Source organism: Ascaphus truei, chromosome 1, assembly GCF_040206685.1.
Source record: "Ascaphus truei isolate aAscTru1 chromosome 1, aAscTru1.hap1, whole genome shotgun sequence".
NCBI lineage: Eukaryota > Metazoa > Chordata > Amphibia > Anura > Ascaphidae > Ascaphus > Ascaphus truei.
In genome coordinates, this window is record NC_134483.1 from 511,323,381 (window position 1) to 511,347,651 (window position 24,271).

The window sequence follows — 24,271 nt, forward strand, 5'->3', positions numbered from 1 at the left end:
TAGTGCCACATAAGGGGATTCTTTTCTATCTTGCTATTTCATATTGTCATCACCTGCTCAATGAGCGCTCACCTTACCTGGAAGACAACATACCACTTTTGGTATCAGAACAATCCATCACAAGGGTTCCTTGAGCTGCTATATGTATTTTTTCACCGTATTTATTATTGTTAATTCACTGTTTGGTGAAGGTTACATTTAAATTGGAGGTGTGATTCACTTAATTTAAGGTACACTTATTTCACTTGATTTAGATATTAGGTATTTGTTCAGTATAATTACACTGTTAGTGGTTTCACATTAACCTTATTCACTATTAGAAGCGCCCGGTTTCACAATTCTTTCTATCTTCATCCAGAAGCAACAAGGTCGATGGGCTCAAATTGCTAAGGTTAAATTGGTTGAATTAAATAGGTTGCTTGAGGTTACAGGGCAATTCTGGGAAACTTAAACCCACATAAGCATAACAGATGCACGTAGGCCTACAACTCACTGGTGAACTCTTACGCTACAGCCCCAGTTAGTGCGTGCGCACGTTGGAGCGCCTGGCGGCACATCCACCCATATCTGAATAATCAGTGGAGTTCTCATTGCTCATGATGGAGGGGGCATGGTGGGGACGCAGCCATGACGTCACACGGCCGGTTCGCCCTCATTGGCTGAACCGCCACGAAGCCATCGCTCGGACCCCACGCCATAAGACAAATTTCTTGTCTTGGTCACACCATCACGCTTTGAGCATGCGCTCACACGGAATGAGAGGGCCGCCCCTTGTTCGTGACGCGCACACCATCATGCGCACGTCACGATCAAACCGTTACTTTTGAGTCACAAGTACAGTATATTTTTTAATATAAAGCCCTTATTTTATTTTCTCTGGAGCCCCTGGTTTCTTTTGAAACGACAGTGGCTTTGTAACAGATTAAAATTCACTACCACAGTTTAAAGATTTTTTTATTTGTGAGTGAAAGAACAGTACAATAAGGAGAAAAGAAAATACATGACTTGCTTTAGCCTCTCGCAATGGGTGACAATACACAATTATATTTTATACGTCGATACAAAGATCAGAAGCAAAAATCATTGCGTAAGTAGTGAAAGATAATATGGAAGGAATAAACTGAAACAAAAGCAATTGCTTAGTACTATAATTACATGAAGCTGGCAACAGAAAATAATTCAGCAAATAAGTGATGTTTATAGTGTACAAAGGAATCAAGGTTAAAATATAATTTTTGACAGTTATTCGTGCCATGCAGTCCTGACTAAACATTGCTGATTAGATCTCTCTGAATTGCGTCTCCATTACTACACAAAGTTTAGCTATTCACAATGCTGAATACGAAACAGCTCTTCTCACATTTGTGAACACAAAACCGACCTGCGTCAATGCATTATATATGGGACTTTACAGGTATGCTCTCTTATTGGCCAACAGTATTGCCTAATCATAATGTATGCATTCTAGAGTAAATGTCTTTCCAATGAGCCAGTAAGGTCCTCAAATTACCCACTGTAAGGCATCTGTGTTGCTCTTTCATAATTTGGAGTTAAAGTTGTAATTCAAGATACATATTTCATGCACCCAACGAGCTCACCATGTAGGACCGATAAAACAGAGGAAAAGAAAAGCACTATGAATGAAGCCTGTTCTCCTTAGAAATCTGCATTCAATCTCAAAAGCTTTGTTTCTTAAGAAAAGTACAAAATGTCATCTCAAATTATTGGCTTGCAGCCTAACAAATGTATTTAGTTTTTTATCCGGGGATTTCAAAAGTTATACATCAAAATGAGGCGCACGTTCACGTCAGATTGTATAAATAATGAGGGATGATTGTGTAATGTTAATCTATTGTAGCATTTTTAAGGATAATGAGGGAGAGGGGTTGAAATGGATTTATGCCTATAAAAATAAGCATGTTAAAATGACCAGAGGCTTGCACCTGTAGAGAATAGGTCTGTGTTCTTTTTACAAATGAGTAGTAGTACTGTATGTGGCCCTACGTGTAAATATAAAATTCAACATATTGTTTTCTATGTCCCACACATCAGGCAGAAGCTAAAGATTTTACTTGGTTGTGTCCCGACAGGTTTCATTTATTTTTTTAATGGGGCCGGTGTTATTTATTTTTATATCTCAGAATGAATCCCCTTCACTTTTAGCCGTTTGACCATTGACCACATAATTAAAATAAAAAAGAAACATGAGGGGTTTGGTACTTTGCTGGAGATAAAAGTTCCCCTGTAAATAATTAGAAAGACTTTGTAAAGATTGCAAAGGTCTTCCAAAGCATTTGGTTACTATGGAAACAATAGAAATTTGACAACAGAAACATATGCCTACCACCCCTGTTTGGCCCATTAGATGAGCCTACATTTTTAGATGACCAACTTAAATAATAAAATGCACAATTTCTGGAGTAATTTGTATGATACAGACCTAGGCCAAGTGTCATGACATTCAACATAATTTTCTCTTAAAAGTAAACCACATTTTGAGAGTGATGAGATTTATGGATGTGAATGGTTTCTGCAGTTTTGATTTTATGCCATTCCATAAACAAGTTTACATTGAAAATACAAACTATTAAAACTACATTTATATGACGAGTATTGATTTTTTTAAGCTACAATAGCACTTCTGTTTTGGGACCAAATGTTAGAACGGCCTCAATAATCTCAATTATTTAGAGCATGTCAAATTAAAAATCTGCAATCAAATACAAAATGTGTGCAGATTGAAAATGTATAGCATCTCCAAACTACAATTTCTACGTAAACACGTTTGGAAGTTTCTCATCCATTTTGATTCAGGGCAAATGTGAAAATGTTTAACGTGTAGAGAACTGTGAGGCAAATAAAGTGGAAATATACGTTTTAGTCCTCTGTGTCTCAACAGACTGAAAGGTAGAGCAGTCAGAGTGCTGAGAATGGCAAACCATGGAAGACTTGAGGTTAACAAGAAGTAACCAACATTAATCTGGGGACCATAAAAACACAAGAGGCTAATACTACTTCCTTGGAAACACAGAACCAGACTTTATGGTTAGCCTCCTAATAACAAAGGAGAAATCTCAATCTTCGGGACACCTGATTTAACTTATGTTAATTCTGCAATTATGCAACTGTATATAACGATACCTTTTTATTAAGAAAGACTGACTGCTTTGAAATGCTAGTCCTTTAGACTAATATGAATGTTGATTTGTTGCTCTATTTTACTAATCTAGCTCATTTACCTTTCCAACAATGTTATGACAGGTCAATTGCTTGAAATATATATTGCAGTAAAATGTGTGTTAAAAAAAAAAAAAATCAATGCAGTCAAATTAAAGGTGGACTCAACTCTTGTTTAAGGCCTACTTCTGTAGCGATCCTTCCTTCTATTTCAGCTGCACGGATGCCAATGTACTAATTTGCACACACAATTAAAAAACACCGTTGAAACAGCAGAATTAAAAGCTGAACCCGTTGTCACATAAACCATCTTGTATTTACCTTTAGTGCAGGCAAAATCTTTTCTAGACAGCAAGAGGCTGTGGATTTCAGAGGGAAAAAGTTGAGATCATGCACAATCGCTAACAGGCAGTGGGGACATTGAATGTAAAATGCCACTAGTGTTGGGGATGCAAATCCTTTAATATGTCAAGTATGGTCTCACCCTTGAATTAAAAAACTGCATTGTGTGTTAGCAACTCAAGTCAGAGATTGTGAAATATTTTGGGTCCTTTACAAGATGTTAGCCTTACAGCTTCCCATAAGTGGTACCAAATAGTTGACATACATATAAGTGTGAAAGAGAAAACAAGGGCGAGTAAATTTATATGCAATGAGCAGCCATAAAAATGGCAAGTTGAATAACTGCATATGTCATTACAATGTAGTATATAGAGATATAGAAGTACAATAATCTGTTTAAAGTGAATTCACCTTTAATTCTTTTTCATGCTCAACTTTGTACTAAGAAAAAAGCTGAAGACTAAACAGGCATGAACAAGAAATTAGTGCATGATAGTTAAGCATTATTAAGGCAGCAGTCCCTAAAAATAAAGGAACAACTATGTCAGCTGATGAACAGCATAACCAGTTCAGATTAGTCACCTTGAACCTGTAATTACACTGACCGCCAATAATGCATGTTATGGCTGAATAATAAAAGGCAAATTGATAGATTTAACGTTTGCCTAGTTGGTGCAATTCAAAGCAGCTGTGTTACTCAAGGGGGGCAAAATTGTGCAAGCTCTGTTGGATCAGAAGAAAGGTAAGGGAAAAGATCAGAACTTTAAGAGCAGGAATTTGGCAGTTACTAAAGCACTACGTTATGTGATGCATCACTTTCCCCTATAAAGCAGATACATACTGTATATACAAGGCGCGCAATTGTGTTAATGGTGGGTAATAGAGAATCAGCATGTTTAGGAGTCGGTAGTTTTGTGATCACAAGCTAAAGGAGTGCATTAAGTAAAGCAAAGCGAGACGTACAATTTGAACACAAAATAAAGTTGTCGGGATTACATTTTAAGGATTTCTACAAATTTAAATGCTCTCTTTCTGTGGTTGGCTGCTAAACACACAGGTTAGCACCTTATATGCATGTTAATTTCCCAGTTTAACATTGATCAAGCTAGAACTAGCAGGTTCTGTTATTGTGTTCTCTTGCATTCCTTTATATAACGAAAAGACAAAAACAACACAATTGCCTACATTCAAGTGGTTAATGAACGGACTGACTCTTAGATTTAGAAACATGACAGTGTTCCTGCAGGTCTTTAGGGTTCACTCTTCTTTTTGTTCTTCTTAAGGAAGGAAGGAGTGCGGAACTTCTTTTTCTTTTTGGAGGGTGATTTTCCTGGAGATTCATCGCTGCCAGCGTCAGCTTGCGCCGCTTCCTCTGCCACTGGCGTGGGGGGAGAGTCAACGAGCTCAGGTTGAGGTTCTTGGTTTGCAGCGTGAGATGATTCTGCATGGGTCTTGGCCAGCTCTCCATCACAAGAAGTACTTTCTTCTTCCTCCTCCACCTCCTCCTTTCCCAAAGCAGGGAAGCCGAGTGCTTCTGAAGGCTCGTCAGGGGTGAGGTCTGGAAGGGTTTGCTTGAAAGTTGCAGCATCACTGTCATCTTTGTAAGTCTGCTCCTGTTGTGATTCTAGTGGATGGGTAAGCAATAATTAGTCAATGATGTGTACATATGGTAATCTGCAAACAAAGTACTTACTGTATACTATTACACACTTTTTTACATTATTCACATGCAAAGCATTTTTTGTTTAGGATATTTAAACCTCTGTACATTTGAAATAAATTGACAAGTCCAGTTGTTTTTTTACGGACGTGGAGCAGTTCAGTAAATCAGGTAGATTATATTTCATTTTTTTTAATGCCTTGTTTAAAATACAACTTTGTTTTACTAATTCTAAACAAACATTATTAATTTCTTTGACACGAAGCCAATATGGAAGAAATTTATAAGTGTGTAATACATTCAGTACGGAACATATCTTTAATTAGGGGGAAAAAAATAAATCATTTTGGGGAAAGAAAAAAAGAGATATTAAAAGCCCAAGTATATTGTTAAAAAGCAGTTAAGAATCCAGAGGTGTCAAAGGCAAAGAGAAAGAAAAAAAAAAAAAGAAAAAACCTCTTCTTCTTTAGAAACTAGTTTGTTTACAAAAAATTAGAAAAATCAGTTTAAATGTTGTTAAAAACCAATGCAATGAGAACAATTAGAGTGATCCCAATTATAATACATTTTTCAATACAACCCCTCGAGTGCTGAAGATATTTTGGAAAACGGTGTTAAATATATGCAAGCTATGTCATTGTGAGCAATCCAAATGAATGGTAAATACTTTTTTTTATTAAACAAAATGTGTCGATTATAGTACTTACATGTATGTGGTTTACAGATATCCATATTCCAATGAGGATTTTTAAAAATTTTTTTTTAAAGTGTGAATATGGTCAAGTATTTGCAAACGTGTACTCATTTCACAAAAAGAGGATATGTATAACGTGTATAACGTGTATCAATTATGTTTTCGATTGTTGATTTAGACGTTGCGGTAGTTTTAGTACAAAGATTTTTTTAAGGCATGAAAGCACTGAAAATGGCATAAAATAAACTCTTACATTAGGATAAAGCTTTCCTGGATTCTAGAAAGTTGAAAAATGCAAGCACATATAATAGAAAAAAATACAAATGGGTTTTAATGGAGCTATACTAGACTACGGATCCACAAGTGTTCACCTGTCTTCCCACATGGGGTGCAACCTGCTGGGACTTTTATCTATGTCCAGTAAGGTGGGAAACTAAAGCAGAGAGTGGTCATTTGTTCTACGTGATACACCAGAAAAGATTTAGCAGGTTGACTCCATACTTACAGTCTAAGATATAGAGACATGAGACCAACTCCAGTCCTCAAGGGCCACAAACAGGTCAGGTTTTTAGGATATCCATACTTCAGCACATGGTGCTCAATCAACGACAGCCACCTGTGCTGCAGCAGGGATATCCTGAATACCTGACCTGTTGGTGGCCCTTGAAGAATGGACTTGGCCGTCCATGCTCGAAGACTATTATCCCATCATTTTTTTTTTCTTTAGACAGCACTCCAGTTACACTCGTTTTGGGACTATTATTTTAATGGTCAGCATTTGTGATGCAATAAATGGTTAATTCCCATAAAGTGAAAACAAGCAACATAAAAAGCAAAAATCTGTGACGGATGATCAAACTTGTTATAAAAAATAAAAAGTGGAACTCCAAATTTAACCAATTTGTACAGCCCCGCAGACTAGCAGCTAAGCAGTTTTTTTTGTAAATTGCTCCAACTGAGACTGGGCTTTTTAAATCCCAAAGAAATAAAGTTCAAAAGCTTTTCTGTACCTTTAATATACAGGCAGTCCTCGTTTTACAACGCTTCGTTTTACAACGAATGGCTTATCCAACGCTATGCAATGCATACATATGTTCATTTTTACAACGCCAAAACGGCTTATCCAACGCTCTTACTAGCTTTGCAACGTTGTTTATGTATAAGTGTATATATATATACACACACACACACACACACACACACACACACACACACACACACACATACGTGTTGCAAAGCGTCGTAAGAGCGTATATATAATATTATATTATATACTATACTATACACTATATACTATTACTATACTATATTATATATTATACTATACAATATATTATTTTATATATTTTATATTTTTTATATATATTATAAATGATATACATTATATATACACTATATAATTTATGTGTGTGCTGCCTATCGTATTGCCTGCGTAAAATATTTAATTTAAACAGTGTTCCTATGGGAAAACGTGTTTCGCTTTACAACATTTCGCTATCCAACGCCATTTTGAGTAACGCATTGTATCGGATAACCGAGGACTGCCTGTACAGCCCCCCACACACACACATCATTTAAAACAAAACCGATCATTTGGCTTCATTCATTTTGAGAAAATAAATAAAAACATTAAAAAAAAGACTGCAATCCCTTTAAATAAAATCAATATGAATAGTGTTTTGCAACCTTTTGTCAACACAAGACAGCAAAGGGTTCACAACTGAAAACAGTACAACTACATTTCTTTCTTATATATATATATATATAAAAAAAAAAAATATACAATGATTAATACTGGAACACCTTACTTTATAAAAATTGTTCTGGGGAAAGGGGTGCTCTTAAAACTATTTTCCTATAGATTTTCTTGTTTGCACTTTCAATGGGTTCAATTTGCGATATTATGAAATAATGTGAATTTGACAGATTAAATGCACTTTTTTTTTTCCAACTACATAATTAGCATAGAGTGTAAAAAACAATAAAGAGCGTATCCAAGTTAAACAGGAGAAATGCGGTCTATTTGTGGTACATTTACACACAGGTTCCCCCAAGTCTCAAGGTTTTTACACATGATTATCTCAAATTATTCTTTTCTAGAAGTCTTGGGTCATAAAACACACTTTCCATCAGTGTAAAACCAATACTTTAACTTATAAACATATACACAAGAAATCCAATACATCTGAAATGAGGAGTTAATAACAATGCAGTGCAAAGTGTCCGAATTACAGGCAGATCTTTACGCAGCAGATAATTGATGCACTGTGGGAATGAGTGTAAAAAATAATACAAAAGAGGCACTCGGGGAAAAAAAGCAGCTCATGCCCAGGTGCTCTGATTTTTAGATGCAAAACAATGTTCTAGGAATAGCAGGCAATCATAGGGTTTGCTAAAAAAAAACAGTTGTCTAAAACGGGGAAACTTTTGCTGCTGTGCCCCCCCTCTTTCCTGCCTCGATGCTCGGGCATGGCATACAGGGCATGTCTAGAGTTTCTACCCAACCCCCCCACCCCCATGTCGGCAGTTCTGTCAACCACCCTTCTCTTTCTGTTACACCCTCACCCCCCCCTGTGTCAACCCATTTCTCACCAGCCTCCCATATAATTGTCCCCCTACCCCCTCAGAATTCCACCGTCCCCCCCTTACTCAGAATTCCTCCTTACCCTCAATGCCCCCCACCCCACCCCTTCACATCTGCCCTGGGGGTGCAGTAGTACAGGATCCTCCAGGGATCAGGCTCTTCTCATGCCGGCCTTACACGAGTTCGGGTTCAACTTCTGCATCTGCTACGAGGCCCCAGCTCCCTTCCGGTCTTGCTGAGGGGAGCTGTATTTCCGGTGTGTCACACGGGCCAGCTCAAATGCCATTATGGGCCACACCTGGGGCTAGGGCATAGAAAATTGTGGTACTTTGTCCTAGAAATCACAAGCCTGCCAAATATTTGGAAAGCATCCCATTGTTTTAAAGTTTGTTTTGTTTTAATAAATACAGTAGTTCTTTGCTTTAACAGCAATGCAATTATCTAAGACGCCGATAGATCCGCTCTCCCGTGATCGTTCGGCGAAGATCCTGCTTCCCTGGGAATGCACTAAGGAGGCCTATTTCAAAAAAGTGTCGTTTCATAACTAATTTCTATAGCAACCCAAGGAAACTTTAATATATTAAAAATCATTCAAAAAGGAATGAGGGGGAAAAAAAAGAAATCAAACAGAATTATGACTGTTGGCTTTAATTTTAGAAACGTTTAAAAGTTTACACTATAAAAACAAGCGAGAGCCTTATTAAATTAAGTTAATTTTTTTGATACAAAGAAAGTACAACTACAGTATGTTCAAAAATAAAAAGCAGCAGTACTATAGGTTAGTAGATAAACTTCTTGAAACCCGTAACCCTTTGTACCACTTTGTGCCACTCAAACCAGTGAAAATGCGTGGTCTAATTTGGTCTAATTTATTAACAGTATAATTGCTTAAACACTGGAAATATTGATCAGAAACGTTTTGCATACACATTTCATTATGAACACTTGTGTTTTTCCCCAGTTTTTAAACTGCTGGATTAAATGTAGCTCGGAATAGTATAGCTTTGCAGTGGTTGTATGTATTCAGCCTTCCAGCCGTAGTTAGGCTCTATACCTGCTCATTAATTACAGGTCTCAGTTCAGAGAACAGTACATTCTCAGCACAATGTCAAAATAAAGTCATTCTATACAAATGAAACATTATTAATAAAACTGAAAACAAAGATGCGATAGAATGAAGCAAAGCACACAAGGATTCTGGGAAAAAGGAAGCGGAAGAGTTCACAGAATGAGATGATACTTACTATGGTAACAGGTACTCTTTAGCATATCCATCTCCTGTTTGTAAGGCAGCCACAAGAAGAAAAAAGCACAAGTAGAAAAGAAAAATCGAATGCATTCATCGATGCTGTTGTGTTAAAATCAAACAAATGGCTGGCACCATTTTTGAGAGGATAAGGACAAGGAATGTAGAGGTGAATGAAAGTCTCTCAGACAGGTGATCTCAATATGAAGGAGAGAACACAAATACACGACAGTGCTTACACAGCACAAAAAGCTGTACTATAGGGGGATATTTGGCCAAATAGTGTAAGGTTCCCCTCCTACTGTCAACGGATGTGATGTTTGTATGTCTATTTGTAACCGGTCATTTAAATATCTGTTTAACTCCTTTGTTGCTAAACCATCGAGCAGTAAGAAGCTAATCTTGGGTTCCTCAGGTAAAAAATAAAACTGAAAAATTAGCAAACATACTTGTAGGTTTACTTAAAAACAATATTTAGAAGAATGCAACATTGGCAGAACACAGTTCAGACTATTGGAAAATATGTTACCATAAAAATAATGGTTCTTTATTCCGTCATGGCAGATATAGCCATACCTCAAAAAATAATTCATAGTTTTCTGTTGGAATAACGAACAATTACACCCAACACCGTTCATACGGTTTGGACATTGTATATGTTATAATTTCCTCGGAATCCCACTCATTACTGGATTCTTCCCTTTTATATTGCATGGCCGAGATAAATCACAATTTATATTTCAACTCCGTTGTTCAGAGGATGTATAATACACATCACTATCCAGTCAAGAAGTATTCACAGTGTCTTTGTGCAAATAAATGGTACAGCACTGCAAAATGCTTCTCTTATTTTTACTACTGGCATTTAAAAGCCACAGTAACACCCTCTTTCTATTAGGATGTATAGGAAAACCCTAAGGGGCTTACTCTTCAGGCTCCGAAGCAGCCGATCAGTGAAAACACCCATTGACAAAGCTGAAGTAAAAAAAAAAGAACTAAATAAATACAATCTGCACACTGACAAGTGATTAGCTAAGTTTACCATCGATCCGTTCTCCTGTAATCGATTGGCAAAGATTTTGCTCAGGGGTTCTTTAAATCACTGTCAGTGCTGCAGAAGAGGACCCAAGATGCAAAGTTCTGTGTGGAAGATCATGTCACCAGGCAGAGAAGGCAAAAGGGGTGTGCCAGAGCCTGTTTCACAACAGGAAGGGGGTGTGACTTTGTAAATGGTTGCCACAGAAACAAAAACGCTTGTTACATTAGAATACATTAAAAAATTTTTTTTTTTTTTTTTTTTTTTTTTTTTAAATGCTACAAGTATTTTAACAGATTTATTAAAAAAAACACATAGGAAATTGCCTTAACTGCAGCTTTAAATGGGAGGTTTTTTTTGGCCGATCGCTCCTGAGCTTATACAATAAGCCCCATAGCCTTTCTTGATAAGTCTTTTTGTAAAATATATGTACGTTGTATTTCCTCCAAGCCCTTCTTTTTGGTTTATATCCATTTAGAAATGTGACCTCTGGTATTCCAGAATCCAGGCAACTAATATATACCACAAAGCAGCTCCGCTCTTCTAATTGTTTAAGACACAAGCTGTGGAGAATACAGAGGTGCTCGGGCGACCTTACAATCATAGATTGGCTTGTGGGGCTACAGTGCTAACCCATTAAGCAATGGGATTATAGTGATACAATGTTTATGGTTACACGACTTTCTCTTCATATTGAATGTCGATGTTATATCAACTGTGAGAGCACAAACTGCTTAGGAGCTGGACAGGCATTATGAAAAACCAGGGCACATTCAACCAGCATAAAGGAAAAGATCAATATGAATATATAAATATATAAATACTGTATATAAATATAATATATATTTTTTTACAAGCTGTTAACAGGACAAAAGTAGCAGCGAAGATAATTCAAAGCAGCAGCTAAGTTCCCCATCACTTCTGTCCTGTTTATGGCCGTTTCATAATGACTTCCAATTTTCACATCTTCAGACAGGTCTGATAAGTAACAAGTATAAATTCTTCATTTTTTATTAAGATCAAATGCACATTATGCACCATTAGTTTTCAGTATAGCACAGAGTGACCTACCAAATGGGCGCTTTGATGACTAAATGTATGCATTACTGGTCCTCTAAAATAAGCCTTCAAGCCGGCATATTCAAGCACAAACATACCTTCTTGTTTAATTGGGGTGCTGGGAGGCGTGCGGGTTAAAGCATGGTCAGGGGTGTTTTCTTTCTGTTCTGCAAGCTCTTCTGATTGGTCTGCACAATTAAAAATGGAAAAGTACAAGTTGTTAAAAGATTTGGAAAGCAGCAAAAACATTTCCCTGCCAGGATACCAATGTCCGTTACTGGTCACTCAGAGCATTTCAAAGACAGTAAAAGATGTACAGTGGCTGCTTTTCAATACATGGACATTAAAAAAAAAAAAAAGGAAAAAAATAACTATATTTTTCGAAAGCTTGACAAAATCAAGTTATCTGCTGAAGTGGCTCTATTTAATGTGTGGTCAGCTCATGGAGTGTTAAATGCCTTCAGCCACATCTATGCTTAAGTAAAGAGAAGACAATATTTATGGAACTAATAAAGCACTGAAGTTTGCCCACAAGCTACATTTGTGATTGCCGTTCTACCACAAGTGACAAAATGACATGCTTGGATGCAACCAGTTTACATACATTGGCTAACCACTGAAATGGCTTGAGTAAATATTAGTATCTCACTCAGTATAACATTGTCACTGTATACTGGAGAGGATTCTCCTGAGCAGATAAATGGCAGTTTTGTCACTGTCTAACATGCACTAAAACACAAGCATAAATAGTCTGTAAAAAATACCAGTGATGGGTATGGCTATACTACAATAGTTCTATACATTCAAAATGGCAGATTGTTTCACTATTTACATTAGACATGCAATGCGCTATAAAACATGTTATTGTACAATTCACTTTATTTCTAAAGTATAGTTTATGGAAGCGAAATATTAATTTTTTAGACGGAATAGCGCTCATATGAATGTGTGAAGGTGTGTGACTGGTAACTGAGGGCATGACAATCATTTTTGCCAAAGGGAATAATCCTGTACTTTTTCTGTGAAATAATTGACCCCTTAAGCGCTTTCGATGCACATTTGGCACTAAAGTGTTACAAGCCTATTGCTTTTTTTAATACTGAGGTTACTTGTAAACTGTGGCAAGACAGAGGGGGGGAAAAGGAAAAAGAAAAGTGGACCGGAGTATGGAAAAGCACACCACAAGAACACCAGTTACTTCCTTTTAATTGCCTGTAAATTGCTGAATTAGAAAGTATGTGAGATACACAAGGTTTAGTTTATTTACTTCATTTCAATTTCCATGCATGAAAGGTTAGTCTCACTTCCCCCTTTTAGTTTCTCAGCACCAGTATTTCACCATTAGTATGCTCCTATGAGCAAGGTGCTGCACTGCCCTTACCAAAAACAAAATGATCATGTCACCATTTTATTACTTAACAGAATTAAATTTGAAAGAACTGTCTCGTTATCAATATTTTGTTGGTTGCTCAGCTTCATTAGACAAAGATGCACACGGCATAGCTTTTTCTTGAGAACCCCCCACCTCCAAGCTAAGGAAAGCCGTACTGTTATTTCGATTTCTTTCAGCAATTCATAAGACGCTTTGGAGCACCCAACAAGATATATTTATTCTGTGCAGATATTCTTATTTTGTGCATCCACCTTGTGATTGTAATAATGAGAGAAGATAGGCGAGAAACCCTTAGTAAGATATGTGCATTAACATCACCAAGGAATTAATGAAACAAAGAACCATGTAGGATGATAAAGAGTGAAGATTCCTTTCCTCTTGAGATCACAGAAACAAAGAATACCCAAAAATGATCAAGGAAGAACGGTGGGCCATTGATTGAAGAAATAGGTTTCACACCGGATGGTCAGTACCTGAAGTATTAGTTAAGCGGTCCAGGCTGGAGCCAAGTGCCCGGATGACAGCAGTATGAAACTCTTTGTGTGGGGACTCAGATGTCTCAGACTCTTCAAAATGAAGATGCAGGGCTTGCAGCTTTAACTCTGGACTTGACACCGCTATCACAGGGAACTTACACACAGATTTTACCAATAGCCCAGGCTCCAGGTCACCATTTGTGTCTTCGTCACTTGCTTCTCTCGGGAGTGTTGAGAGCTGATGTGTAGGTTCTTGTTCTGTTAGTTTGTTTACCGGTGCATCTTGACACTTTGTGCTGTGACCCTCTGTTAATTTCTCTTCAAGTCCCAACACAACAGTTTCTCCAAAACGTGATATCTCATCTAGGTAGGATGTCGCAATGTTATACAGAAAAAGGTGGGTGCAAATTGCAAGTGCACAACTGTCAGTGCAGTGGATGTGAAGAACATACACTAGTACTTGGAAAAGATTAGTAATTATTTTTGAATACCTTGCACACAAATATTTGTATAGTGGTCGCTACATAAATAACCTGGTGTATGAACATCTGAATTGAAGACGAAAATCATGAAAAGTGGTTACATCAGCAAACAGGGTATATAAAAGTGATAAAAACTCAATACTGGCAATTCAAACTTAATAAAACATATATTCAAAATGTGTTCGTTAACACTAACATTTCTGCAGTATACATGGATATTTTTCAGCCAATGCAGAAATAAAGTGTTGTGTGTGGTTGTAGCTTTTTCTAAAATAGATATGCTACTGATACAACCATACTAATATTTGATATGCTCCATAATTTATCAAGTGGATGTCTGCACTAAGAGATTATATACATATTCGTGTCAAAGATTGTGGAAATACAGTACAGAGCACACCGTTAGTGTTTCTGTCCATGCTATCTTCATCAAGATGACAAACCTTCAGCATCCTTCTGTTTGCGTTCCACTTCTTTGCGATACTCGTCCAATTCTCTATCTGTGAACTTGTTGAAAGGGTTTGGACCAGCAGTGCTCACTATAACTCGTGGCTGATACTCTTTCTCAATGATCGCTTTTGATGCAGTCACCAGCTCTCCCTGTTGAAGTAGAAAGAGCATAGGTTTGTTGTTGATGTGTTCTAAATATAAACCCCACACACACGGCAAAAACAAGCCTTTAGTCACAATCAAGGACAAACTTTCTCTAAATAATACATGTGACAGATCCTAATAGACAAAGAAAATCCCACAGTTCATTCCTGACCTACCAATATGAAGAATGGGAAGTGCCCTATATCAGAGAGATTACTTTATATATGACTATATACGTTACTTTCACATTCTTTATTTATATGAATCCTTTTATAAACTAGACTAATTCAATTTTTTTGCAATTGACTGTTTGCTTTGAGTTTATTCTACTAAAGCAACAGCTCATACTAAATTTTGAAAGCGACATCGCAGTTTTAAGTTGAAGTGTGTCACATCAAGTTGTGAAAATGTAGAGATAGCTATAAATATTAGGCGAATGGTGTTGGATGATTTAGGTCCCTAATTGTAATGCCTTAAAGCAGCGGTGCGCAAACTGGGGGGGCGCGAGACTGACTGTGGGGGGGCGCGCCTCTGTAAACCCCGCCCGCTTCCCGAAGGCACTAAAATGAATGCCGGGGGAGCAGCGAAACCTCACTTACCTTGGCTCCGGCGTCAAATGACGCCATGAGTCGTCACGTTGCTATGGCAACGTCACGTCATGACGCTGGAGCCGACGTCGGAGCGGAGGTAAGCGGGGGTGGGGGCGCGGAGAGAGGGGAACTGCCGGCAGGGGGGTGCAAGGTAAAAAGTTTGCGACCCCTGCCTTAAAGAAATTAAAATCATACAAGTATTTAAAATCATTGTACGTTTTGATTCACGATTCTGACCACGAGTACGGTTTCTCTGGTTTCCTCTACTACCGTGATAACTGTATACAAATAGTTCCTGTTGGCAGGGAGGTGAGAAAGACCTGGTATAATATAGGGTCTATGTATCAAGGCAATTTTGGAGCAAGAGGGGGGGCATTTTTATCAACTGCTCCAATTTTTCCTTGTCTGCATCAGCATGTGACTTGGAAGTGTATGTTAGGGTAAGTTTATAGTCCTTGCTACAGCGACACCATCAGTCATGCCACTCAATCCCGTCGCAAAAGTTGCACTCTGGTGTGTGATGTAGCTGACTGCAAGGGGCGGTGACGTCAGGTAGGGGGAAGGCAGAGGGGCGGTGTCAGCAAGGAGGAAGGAAAGGGGAAGGCAGAAACGGAGAGTTCCAGCTCCAAAACAACTGATTAGCAATATGAGTGGAAGAAAACCAACAAGTAGTGTTGAAACATTTAAAGGCAGCAAAACTACTGTATCTCTAAAGACTTGATATTAAGATCGATATATTTGTCAAAGGGCTGATACCTCAAACAAGTAAACAGAGTATTAGAATTACTTTATACAATGACTTCGAGAGGAATATGAGATGAGTGTTTATGATGGATAATCCCTACCTCAGGGATGATTTGTTTTTTGGAAGACAAATGTCCACCAAATGCTATGTGATTGGCTTGCTGCAAGTCACATGTGCTTTCTGTAGCTGCAAATATCAAAATCTTTCAGCTACAGAGATTTTGGTAGCTTTGTCGCTGCTCGTCGCCATAGACTACATTGGGTTGCTTTGCGGCTGCAAGCCGTCGCTGTAGCCAGGACTATAAATTTAGCATAAGAGTAGTTGGGGATGAGCTACATGCTGCACACGAGATGTATCCAGCTCTACGTCTCTGTGCACCATTCTTTTAACCCGATCTCAAGTGGTGCAAGTCTAACATTCTGCTCCAAATGTAAAAAATGGTTTCTAAGATAGGATAACAATCCAACAAATAGAGCACTGCGGCAAAACACACTTTTCACCTAGTTGATGCATAGATTCAAACTGTTCCTACCTAGGTTTGATTGTACCACTACATTTAAGGAATCTACATTTTTTATTATTGCTGGAACGTTTTTTTTTTTTAATAATTTGCTGTCCGATAACATTTGTAACTTTTCCCATTTATATACTGGCATTCTAATAAAGCTTTTTATTTGTATATTAAGACATGTTAAAAAGCAAGTAGATGCAATTAGCAATAAGTATAGCAAACAGCAAAAACATCAGTTTCATTCTTTGCTTAACCCATTGCCAAAGCAATGCAGATATGACCACTCTGGCAACGACCGGGATAACAATAGTTTTGTGCATTTCGCGCCAGTGCAGAGGTGGCAAAGTAAGTAGCTCTGCCTTGGTCATTATTTGCTGTGCTAGTCAAGATGTGGTGTTCAACAGGCCGACAAGGGGACCAAGAGGAAGAAGATATCCCGCCTTAAACTGGGCACTACTGCTGAAGAATTTCTGAACACGGGAGAAGCTGGACACCCGAAGTACATTTGGAGTAAAACAGAAGAGTTAATTGCTACATTTGCAAATCCCCTCCGAATATTATATTATTACATTTATTATGCTCAATAGCATGCCACGGTTGCGATCACATTGCAAGGTAGTAGCTACGTGGCCACTTACCCAAGCCATTGCATTTTATTTTGTTGAGAGACTAAGAGTACTCTATAATGTAAATTGTATGTCTCATTCCTTTTATTTTCATGGACAAACTCTTGACTACATAAATCTATCCCAGATTGTACCATATGAGACTGGAAAGCTGACGTAAAACAAAATGTAGCAGACAGACAAAATGAAAACCAGAAAACGGATTTGGTACAATTTCCCTGCCAACATAGCAAAAGACACTTAAACCCACTCCCATTGTATTTATTTTCAAGAAATGTAAAGGTTTAAACACAAGCTTTCTTAGCCAACCCTTTTTCTGGCAAGGGTCTGCAAGGCATTTGTCCTCTTGCAGTGAAAGGTTAAACAGTATTTCTGTACTGCTGGTTCTAGTCATCTGATTGAACTCTACAGGGCATATGGTAAAAAAACAAAAAAACACACACACAACAGAAAAAGACTTGTTATTCTTTGACTAATCACAGCCAAATGGTCAGGCAACTTTACCTGTGCATTCAAAAATGCAATAGTCACACTCATCCTCAAAAACACCAACCCTTGATCATACTTCCCCCATTAACTATTGCCCTGTCTCTCCGGCCTTTAGGATCAAAGTTTCTTGAATGTCTCTTCACGCTTTCTCAATTTTCTCAACTTTTAGACCCATTGCAATCTGGCTTCTGAACCATTCATTCCACTGAAACTGCTTTTACCCAATAGTGGCCCTAAGTAAGGGAAAACCGGGGTGTTAGGACCAGTAGAATCTGTCAGGCCAGAATCTGCACTTGTGTCAAGTCATCCATTTTGTCTGTAATAACCAGTTAAGTTGTAGTCAGCCTTTTGCTGAAATATAACTTCTCATGTATTCAGCTGCTGCCAAAATTACAATTTCCTCCCTGCTCAGGATCTTGCTAAGATACTTTTTGTGTTGTCAGTTTCCTGCTGTTTTAGTCAGTAAACAAAAAGGCTGGTTCTCTGAGAGAGGCAGGATCACCTAACAAGTTGCTAGAGGAATTCAAGGTTTTTTGATAACAAACAATGAATAAGCTATGTATTCAGACAGTGCCTGTATTGGGAGAATTACGTCCCAAAATCTTTCCACTAATATGTCCTGCCCATAAATCACACCTCTAATCTAAGCCACACCCAAGTTACACTTACATTACGCCTCTAACCAAACCTATTCTTTTTTTCTGTATAAAAATCTTTACTCTATGCTTAATAAACTGAGACAAAGGAATTTGAAATCTGACTTGTGTTACGTTTCATTTCCTTCGTTTTCCGGGCCTGTACGTTCATCAAATCGGAGATAACAGTGCTAATGCGTGATAAAGCTTCCCGGGGGAGTCTGCTGCAGGGTGCAGATGTGTGTATCCAGTCACAAGGCCTCAAGCCCTTTTCCAATTGGCAGGGCAGTTTCCTTCACGGGGCAACTGTGTGGGCCCCAAATTTAGTAATACTTTCATTGTCTCTTCCACAGGGTCAAGTGAAATTTAAATCAGAAATTCAAACCTAAAATGGGACCCCAATGTCTCTTGCCCAGGGCACCAAGAACCCCAAGGCCACCTCTGCCTCATCAAAGTAGTTAAAAAAGCATCAGACGGTCAAATTTCAAAGGCCCTGCTCCCTTTTAATTTTGCGTGCTGCTTTGGACAGTCGACCACTTTCTCTACTCCTGCAAATTCTTTACTTTTGGTGTGTCTGTGTGTGTGTGTGTGTGTGTTAAAAAATAAAATAAAAAAAAACCTCTCCCTGTTATCTGATCCTTTATTTTTCCTGGGACTATCAAATGTCAATTTAAAAAAAAAAAAAAAATCCCACCCGGTTTGTTTTCCCACGTTTGTTGCATTGAGGCACACTGCTTGAGAAACATTGCCACACTGAAGTGTCATTATTTTAGGAGTGTATTTATTGCTTTAATATTTAGTATTGGATAGCGAGACCTATATTTTAAATGCTGAAAATAAAACTAAAAGCTATAGAAAGATGTGACCGACTGCTTTTACTCTTTTTGGCAACTCTAGTACATTTAACAAAGTATGGGGCTACATGCCCCATGTAGCCAAGTGCCCCTAGCTATAACTTTCTACTGGCCTCAACACTACGTCCTGATAGGAACAAGCAGTGTTGGGGTTTGTATTGGGGTTAAACTCCTGCGCAGGGTCTAGCCTGCAGTTGCAGCCTGGATGGATACTATGTTGCTTATCTAGGGGCAGGCCTAAGCCAGCAGTTAGAGTGTCATACCTGAGGAGGATACTGACTGGGTCACATGTATATGGTGTGATGCCAGTCAGTACCTGGACCTGCCCTGTTATGGGGCAGGGTTACAAGCCAGGTATAACAGCTGACACTTCACCAAATTGAGTGTGCTCTGGATGGTTATGGTGCCCTTTTCCCTATAAGAGGGTTGAGATTAGGAGGGGCTCTTGGGGCCTCAAGCCCCGAGGGTTTGCTCCAGGGAAGGAGATTTCATCCTGTACATGCAATAAAGCTGCCGTTGGAACAATATGCTGTGTGGTTATTGGGGAGGAGTATGGCCTGTGGGGATCATCATGCAATCCGCAGGATCCTAATGGGATGGAGGCGCTACACCGTAAGAACAACAAGAAAGCCTGCCCTGTTGCTGCTCCCAAACTAGCAACTCAGACTTCCTGAACCAGCAGGTGAGCTACAGTACCCAGGGAAACACCCATGTAATGGACAGATCTTCCGTGGCAGGAGGGGGGGGGGGGGGGGGGGTTAACAGGTGCTACACAATGAAAAATAATAATTGAAATACTTTACAATACTAGAGAAGCATGTGATTAACTTAATTGTAAACGTACTACCTACACTTGCAGCACGGAAACTGAAATATTTGATTTAAAAAGGTCTATACAGACTTTCAAAAGGAGCAGTAGTTTACATTTCACCGTCAAGGAAAGAACGTTTAGGTCTCTTCACCACTTTACAACTTGAAACTAGAGGCATTAGAGGCTTATGTACATTAAGATTTCAATTGCATCATAGTAATAAATGGTAATTTAAATGATTTTTACATTTAATTTTGTACAGCTCTTGGTGTGTGGGTGTGTAACTAAAATATATATATTTAAATGTATGGTTTAAAAAGTTGGTGCAGCCTGGCCCAATGACAGGCCTCTGCCAAATGTTGCAGCAGAAGAGAAGGCGCAAACCTAAACACTCAAGTGAATAATATAGTGACCGCTTATTTCAATAAATAATGTGTTGGTGATAATCACCATATGGGGAGAGGTACAGCTGGTAGAAGGGTGTTCATTAACACCCTTAATTAAGCACAGCTCCCATTGGCTCAGTCGACGCCGTGACCGCTGGGGAAACCCGGAAGTGTGACTCTCCGCTAGACCGAGGACAGTAGAGTTTTACCAGCCACCATTCTAGCTATGTGCTGGCAGGACGCTGGCATCGTTGACCCAGTGGTCATAAACACACTTTTTTTTTTATTATCTTGGAGCATGTGAATTTGTATGGGCTCACTGCTCATCATGTATGTATGTATGTATGTATGTATGTATGTATGTATGTATGTATGTATGTATGTATGTCCCAACCCCGTTATAACGCACCCGCTACAACACGAATCCGCTTATAATGCGATACAAGCATGGCTCCCAATTTTCATATTTATGAATACTTTACAACACTATTATTGGCATCTTAAATACTTTATTGTACAATACATATAATTGTACATTATTTCTTATAACGCAATGTGATTCTTTGGACCCCAAGCACAGCATTATAAGGGGGTTGAGCTGTATGTATGTATGTATGTATGTATGTATGTATGTATGTATGTATGTATGTATGTATGTATGCAACTGTTCTATATGTTTTATTTTATGATCCTGGGGAGTTCCTGATCTCTCAACCCAGCACGCAGATCAGATAATCTGACAACAACATTTCTGATTGCAATGTGTTTGAATTTCACCATGTGAGTGGACTTTTAAAGAATGTATTAATTCAACACTTTATTCACTTGTGTTATATTACTTGTTTCCTCCTAAGAGGAGAGTTTGCACTTTGGAAGTTTTTTGCTCTGCCAAATGTTGCAGGCACTTAGAGGAGAGAACATGTTCTTTTTTTCCAAAAATTCTTGACATAAAAACATCAGTGGAATATTTCACTCTACTTTATGTGGGCACAAGTAAAAAATAAATAAAGGCAATTTGTAAAAGTTAAGTATATTTGAGCAAGTGATAGCATTTCTTGCTTTGGCCTAATCAATGAAACAAGATTGTGAATTTAAAAATACAACTAGATATCTAATGCCAATCTAGTTTTCCTAAAACCTTTAGATCATGCTGTAGGTAAAAGCAGTGCATACCTAGAACAATAGCAAAAAGATTAATAAAAATACTAACCTTTTGTATAGGTTACCCAAATACTCTACAAATGAACAATTCCTTGTTTCACATGACCATTGAGAAATGGAGTAACACTTTAACTCAACTGGAGCTATAATTTTTTTTCTCTTATCAACTTCCGTTTTTAGCTTTAGTTTCTTTAAAGTATTCCCTTAATTCGGGATGCGCTGGCATAGATTTCTAGCAATGAATGAGGATGTGTGTGTTTTTTTTTTTTTTTAAACTAAATTACTACTCAAGTCTTCAAATCTTTAAATGTGCAATCTCACCTCAGAGCAAAGTGAACTAATTCCAGAGACATGTTTAAGGGGTTTCAACCGAGTAATTCATACCTTTAACCAAATCTGACACAATTTATTTGTAAAGTCATCATGGTGGTCAGCAAGAGCTTGTCCAGCCACAATCCCTCCCATACCCACATCTTTATTGGCTCTCCAAGAACAGGGTAGGATAAAAGGTAGATACCCCATGGAAATTCAAGTGACCAACTGTGGGATTGCATCTTTAATACCACAAACTTTTTTGTCCCCAATTAACCTGAAATCCCCCCGCACTTTCTGGAAACAAAAACAGGCATTGGCTACTTGTAAGTCAATGAATAAGAGGATCGTTGTCCTATTATTTATTGGTCATCCTTATTTGTAAGTTGTGCTGCAATCTTGGTGTGCGGAATCATGTTTAAAAACCACTGGAGGGTTTCAATATATTTGCAACAGCTATACGCAGAATCGTTCCAGCATTTTAGAGCATGTTCACTAGTACTATGTTTGACATAATTCAAGGCAACATAAAGAGGCCATAGAACACGCTAAATGTATGGTTTAAAGCAGCGGTGACAGACCATGGCACTTTGAGACGTACGGTTATGGGACATCCGACATCACACCCCATTAACCTTTGAATCAGGTTGTTCTGGGATTCAACATTTACTGTAGCACTGTGGTACTGACGGTAGATATACTGCTTTTGTTTTGCCAGACTTCAAGAATATGGGGGATGAATATGCTTACAATAGAAAACCAGTCAGTAGACAGGCAGGACACATGCAGACAGCGGACACCATGTCTGCATCTAAAATTGTCATTCCTGAATCCCTTAGGATGAAGAAACTACCTCCTCCACCAGAAATCTCAAAAGACCAAGTACATGCCACTGCTGCTTTTCAAATGAGCTATCCAAATTCAAGTAGTAATGACAGGGCAGTATATACCTTTCTAACTGAGAGGGTTTTAGTTGGACTAATGACCTGCTCTGAGAGATCGAGCCCTTCAATAGTTTCCGAACAGTCTGAAAGAGGCGCGTCCTGCAACAGTAAATCGAGTAAACACAGCAAACTGAGCCTCACATGAACCAAAACACATTATAGAGCTAGGTATGAGCATGCAAACAACTAGACGTGACAGCGATGAGATGTGAAACATGCACACAAACAGTATCGCAAGAGGATGAATGCTGCTGGCTACAACATGACGACTAGGGTAACAAATACATCACTGACATGTTCACAAATTGTATGAGATTTGGACCATATAGGCAACATGACTGAATGAGAAAGCACAGAACTGTGAATTACATACTTACACCTTTATGCCTTAAACAGTTGATGTAACAAAATGTGTGTAATAAATCTATATATGTTGAAATGGAAGGAAGTAGCGGCCAAAAAAGGGTGTTATTTATATTTTTGAGAGTCAGGCGTACTGTATGGGGGATTAGGTTATTAATGTACAAGGAAAGTAGTCTATAAACACCACAACAATCTTTGAAACAAAATGTGGTGTCTATGAGCTACACAATTAATATGAACAAAGTATTTATTCCAAACCTCCAGTCTTGTAGCCCAATTAACAATGCAGAAATTTAGTTATCTGCATAGTTAGTGAATGTATTCAGATTGTTATTTAGCTTTACTTTTTTATAAATGTTTGTAACTTGATTCACCCAAGTAAACTAATTCCCATAAGGTTTTTGAAGCAACCGTTTTTGACGCTGGTATAAAATCTACATAGCCTTCTAAACTGTGCATAAATCCCTATTCAAATTAATATCAGATAAATGACCTCAGAGTTTGTTTTAACGGGCGTAGTTTAAATAGGTAGAAATTATTCTACCTACTTTTTATTTCTAATTCCAGTTATAAAGCACAGAGACTCAAAGGGTTGAAGCTCAAGATCAAAACAGAGAAGATTATGCAAATAAACCGAATGTCAAACACATTTACATTTGCCAGTAAAATGTGTGACTTCAAACAACTGTGCACATTTCTGGCCAAGCATTCTCAAGTTCTGCCAATGCGCTAAACACTGTCGATACAAGATGGTTGACTCATCACAGGTTTATAATTTTTTAATAGCTGCCTTGTTTGTCTCCACTATTAATTGCCTAGGTCGTTCAATACATGAGCTTCCAGCAGCATGGGATTAAAACAGTTTAGGTGTCAGAGAATGTGGCACAATCGTGCTATGAACAATCCAAATCCATGGTCATGTGATCATTTCATCACATGGCCCCAGCACGTCGACAGCAGAAGAAAAAGTTGTATTTTTCGATTCTGCTAGAACAGCCAGTTCTGATAGAGGTCTTGATCAACTCTACACAAATCACACCTGGCGAATGCCATTGGAGCTCTCGTATCAGACTTTCTGACGTTCATTAGGACACCAAAATA

General features: G+C 38.2%; 1 protein-coding gene across 21 annotated transcripts in view; it reads right to left on the minus strand.

Annotated features, from left to right (window-relative positions):
• Positions 1–936: 936 nt before the first annotated feature.
• The window catches only part of ADD1 (adducin 1), a 96,873-nt gene continuing 73,538 nt past the window's right edge, over positions 937–24,271 (minus strand). For 9 of the 21 annotated variants that reach the window (XM_075570539.1, XM_075570529.1, XM_075570510.1 and 6 more), the window contains 5 exons: positions 22,814–22,906; positions 14,593–14,749; positions 13,827–14,030; positions 11,897–11,986; positions 937–5,143 (listed from right to left, as the gene is read on the minus strand). In XM_075570539.1, the coding sequence (XP_075426654.1) occupies positions 4,770–5,143; positions 11,897–11,986; positions 13,827–14,030; positions 14,593–14,749; positions 22,814–22,906 (918 nt within the window). In that variant the 3' untranslated portion in view covers positions 937–4,769. Of the gene's footprint in view, positions 5,144–9,700; positions 9,736–11,896; positions 11,987–13,826; positions 14,031–14,592; positions 14,750–22,813; positions 22,907–24,271 lie in introns of those variants that run through there. The other 12 variants (XM_075570592.1, XM_075570572.1, XM_075570562.1 and 9 more) reach the window with 7 other exon arrangements.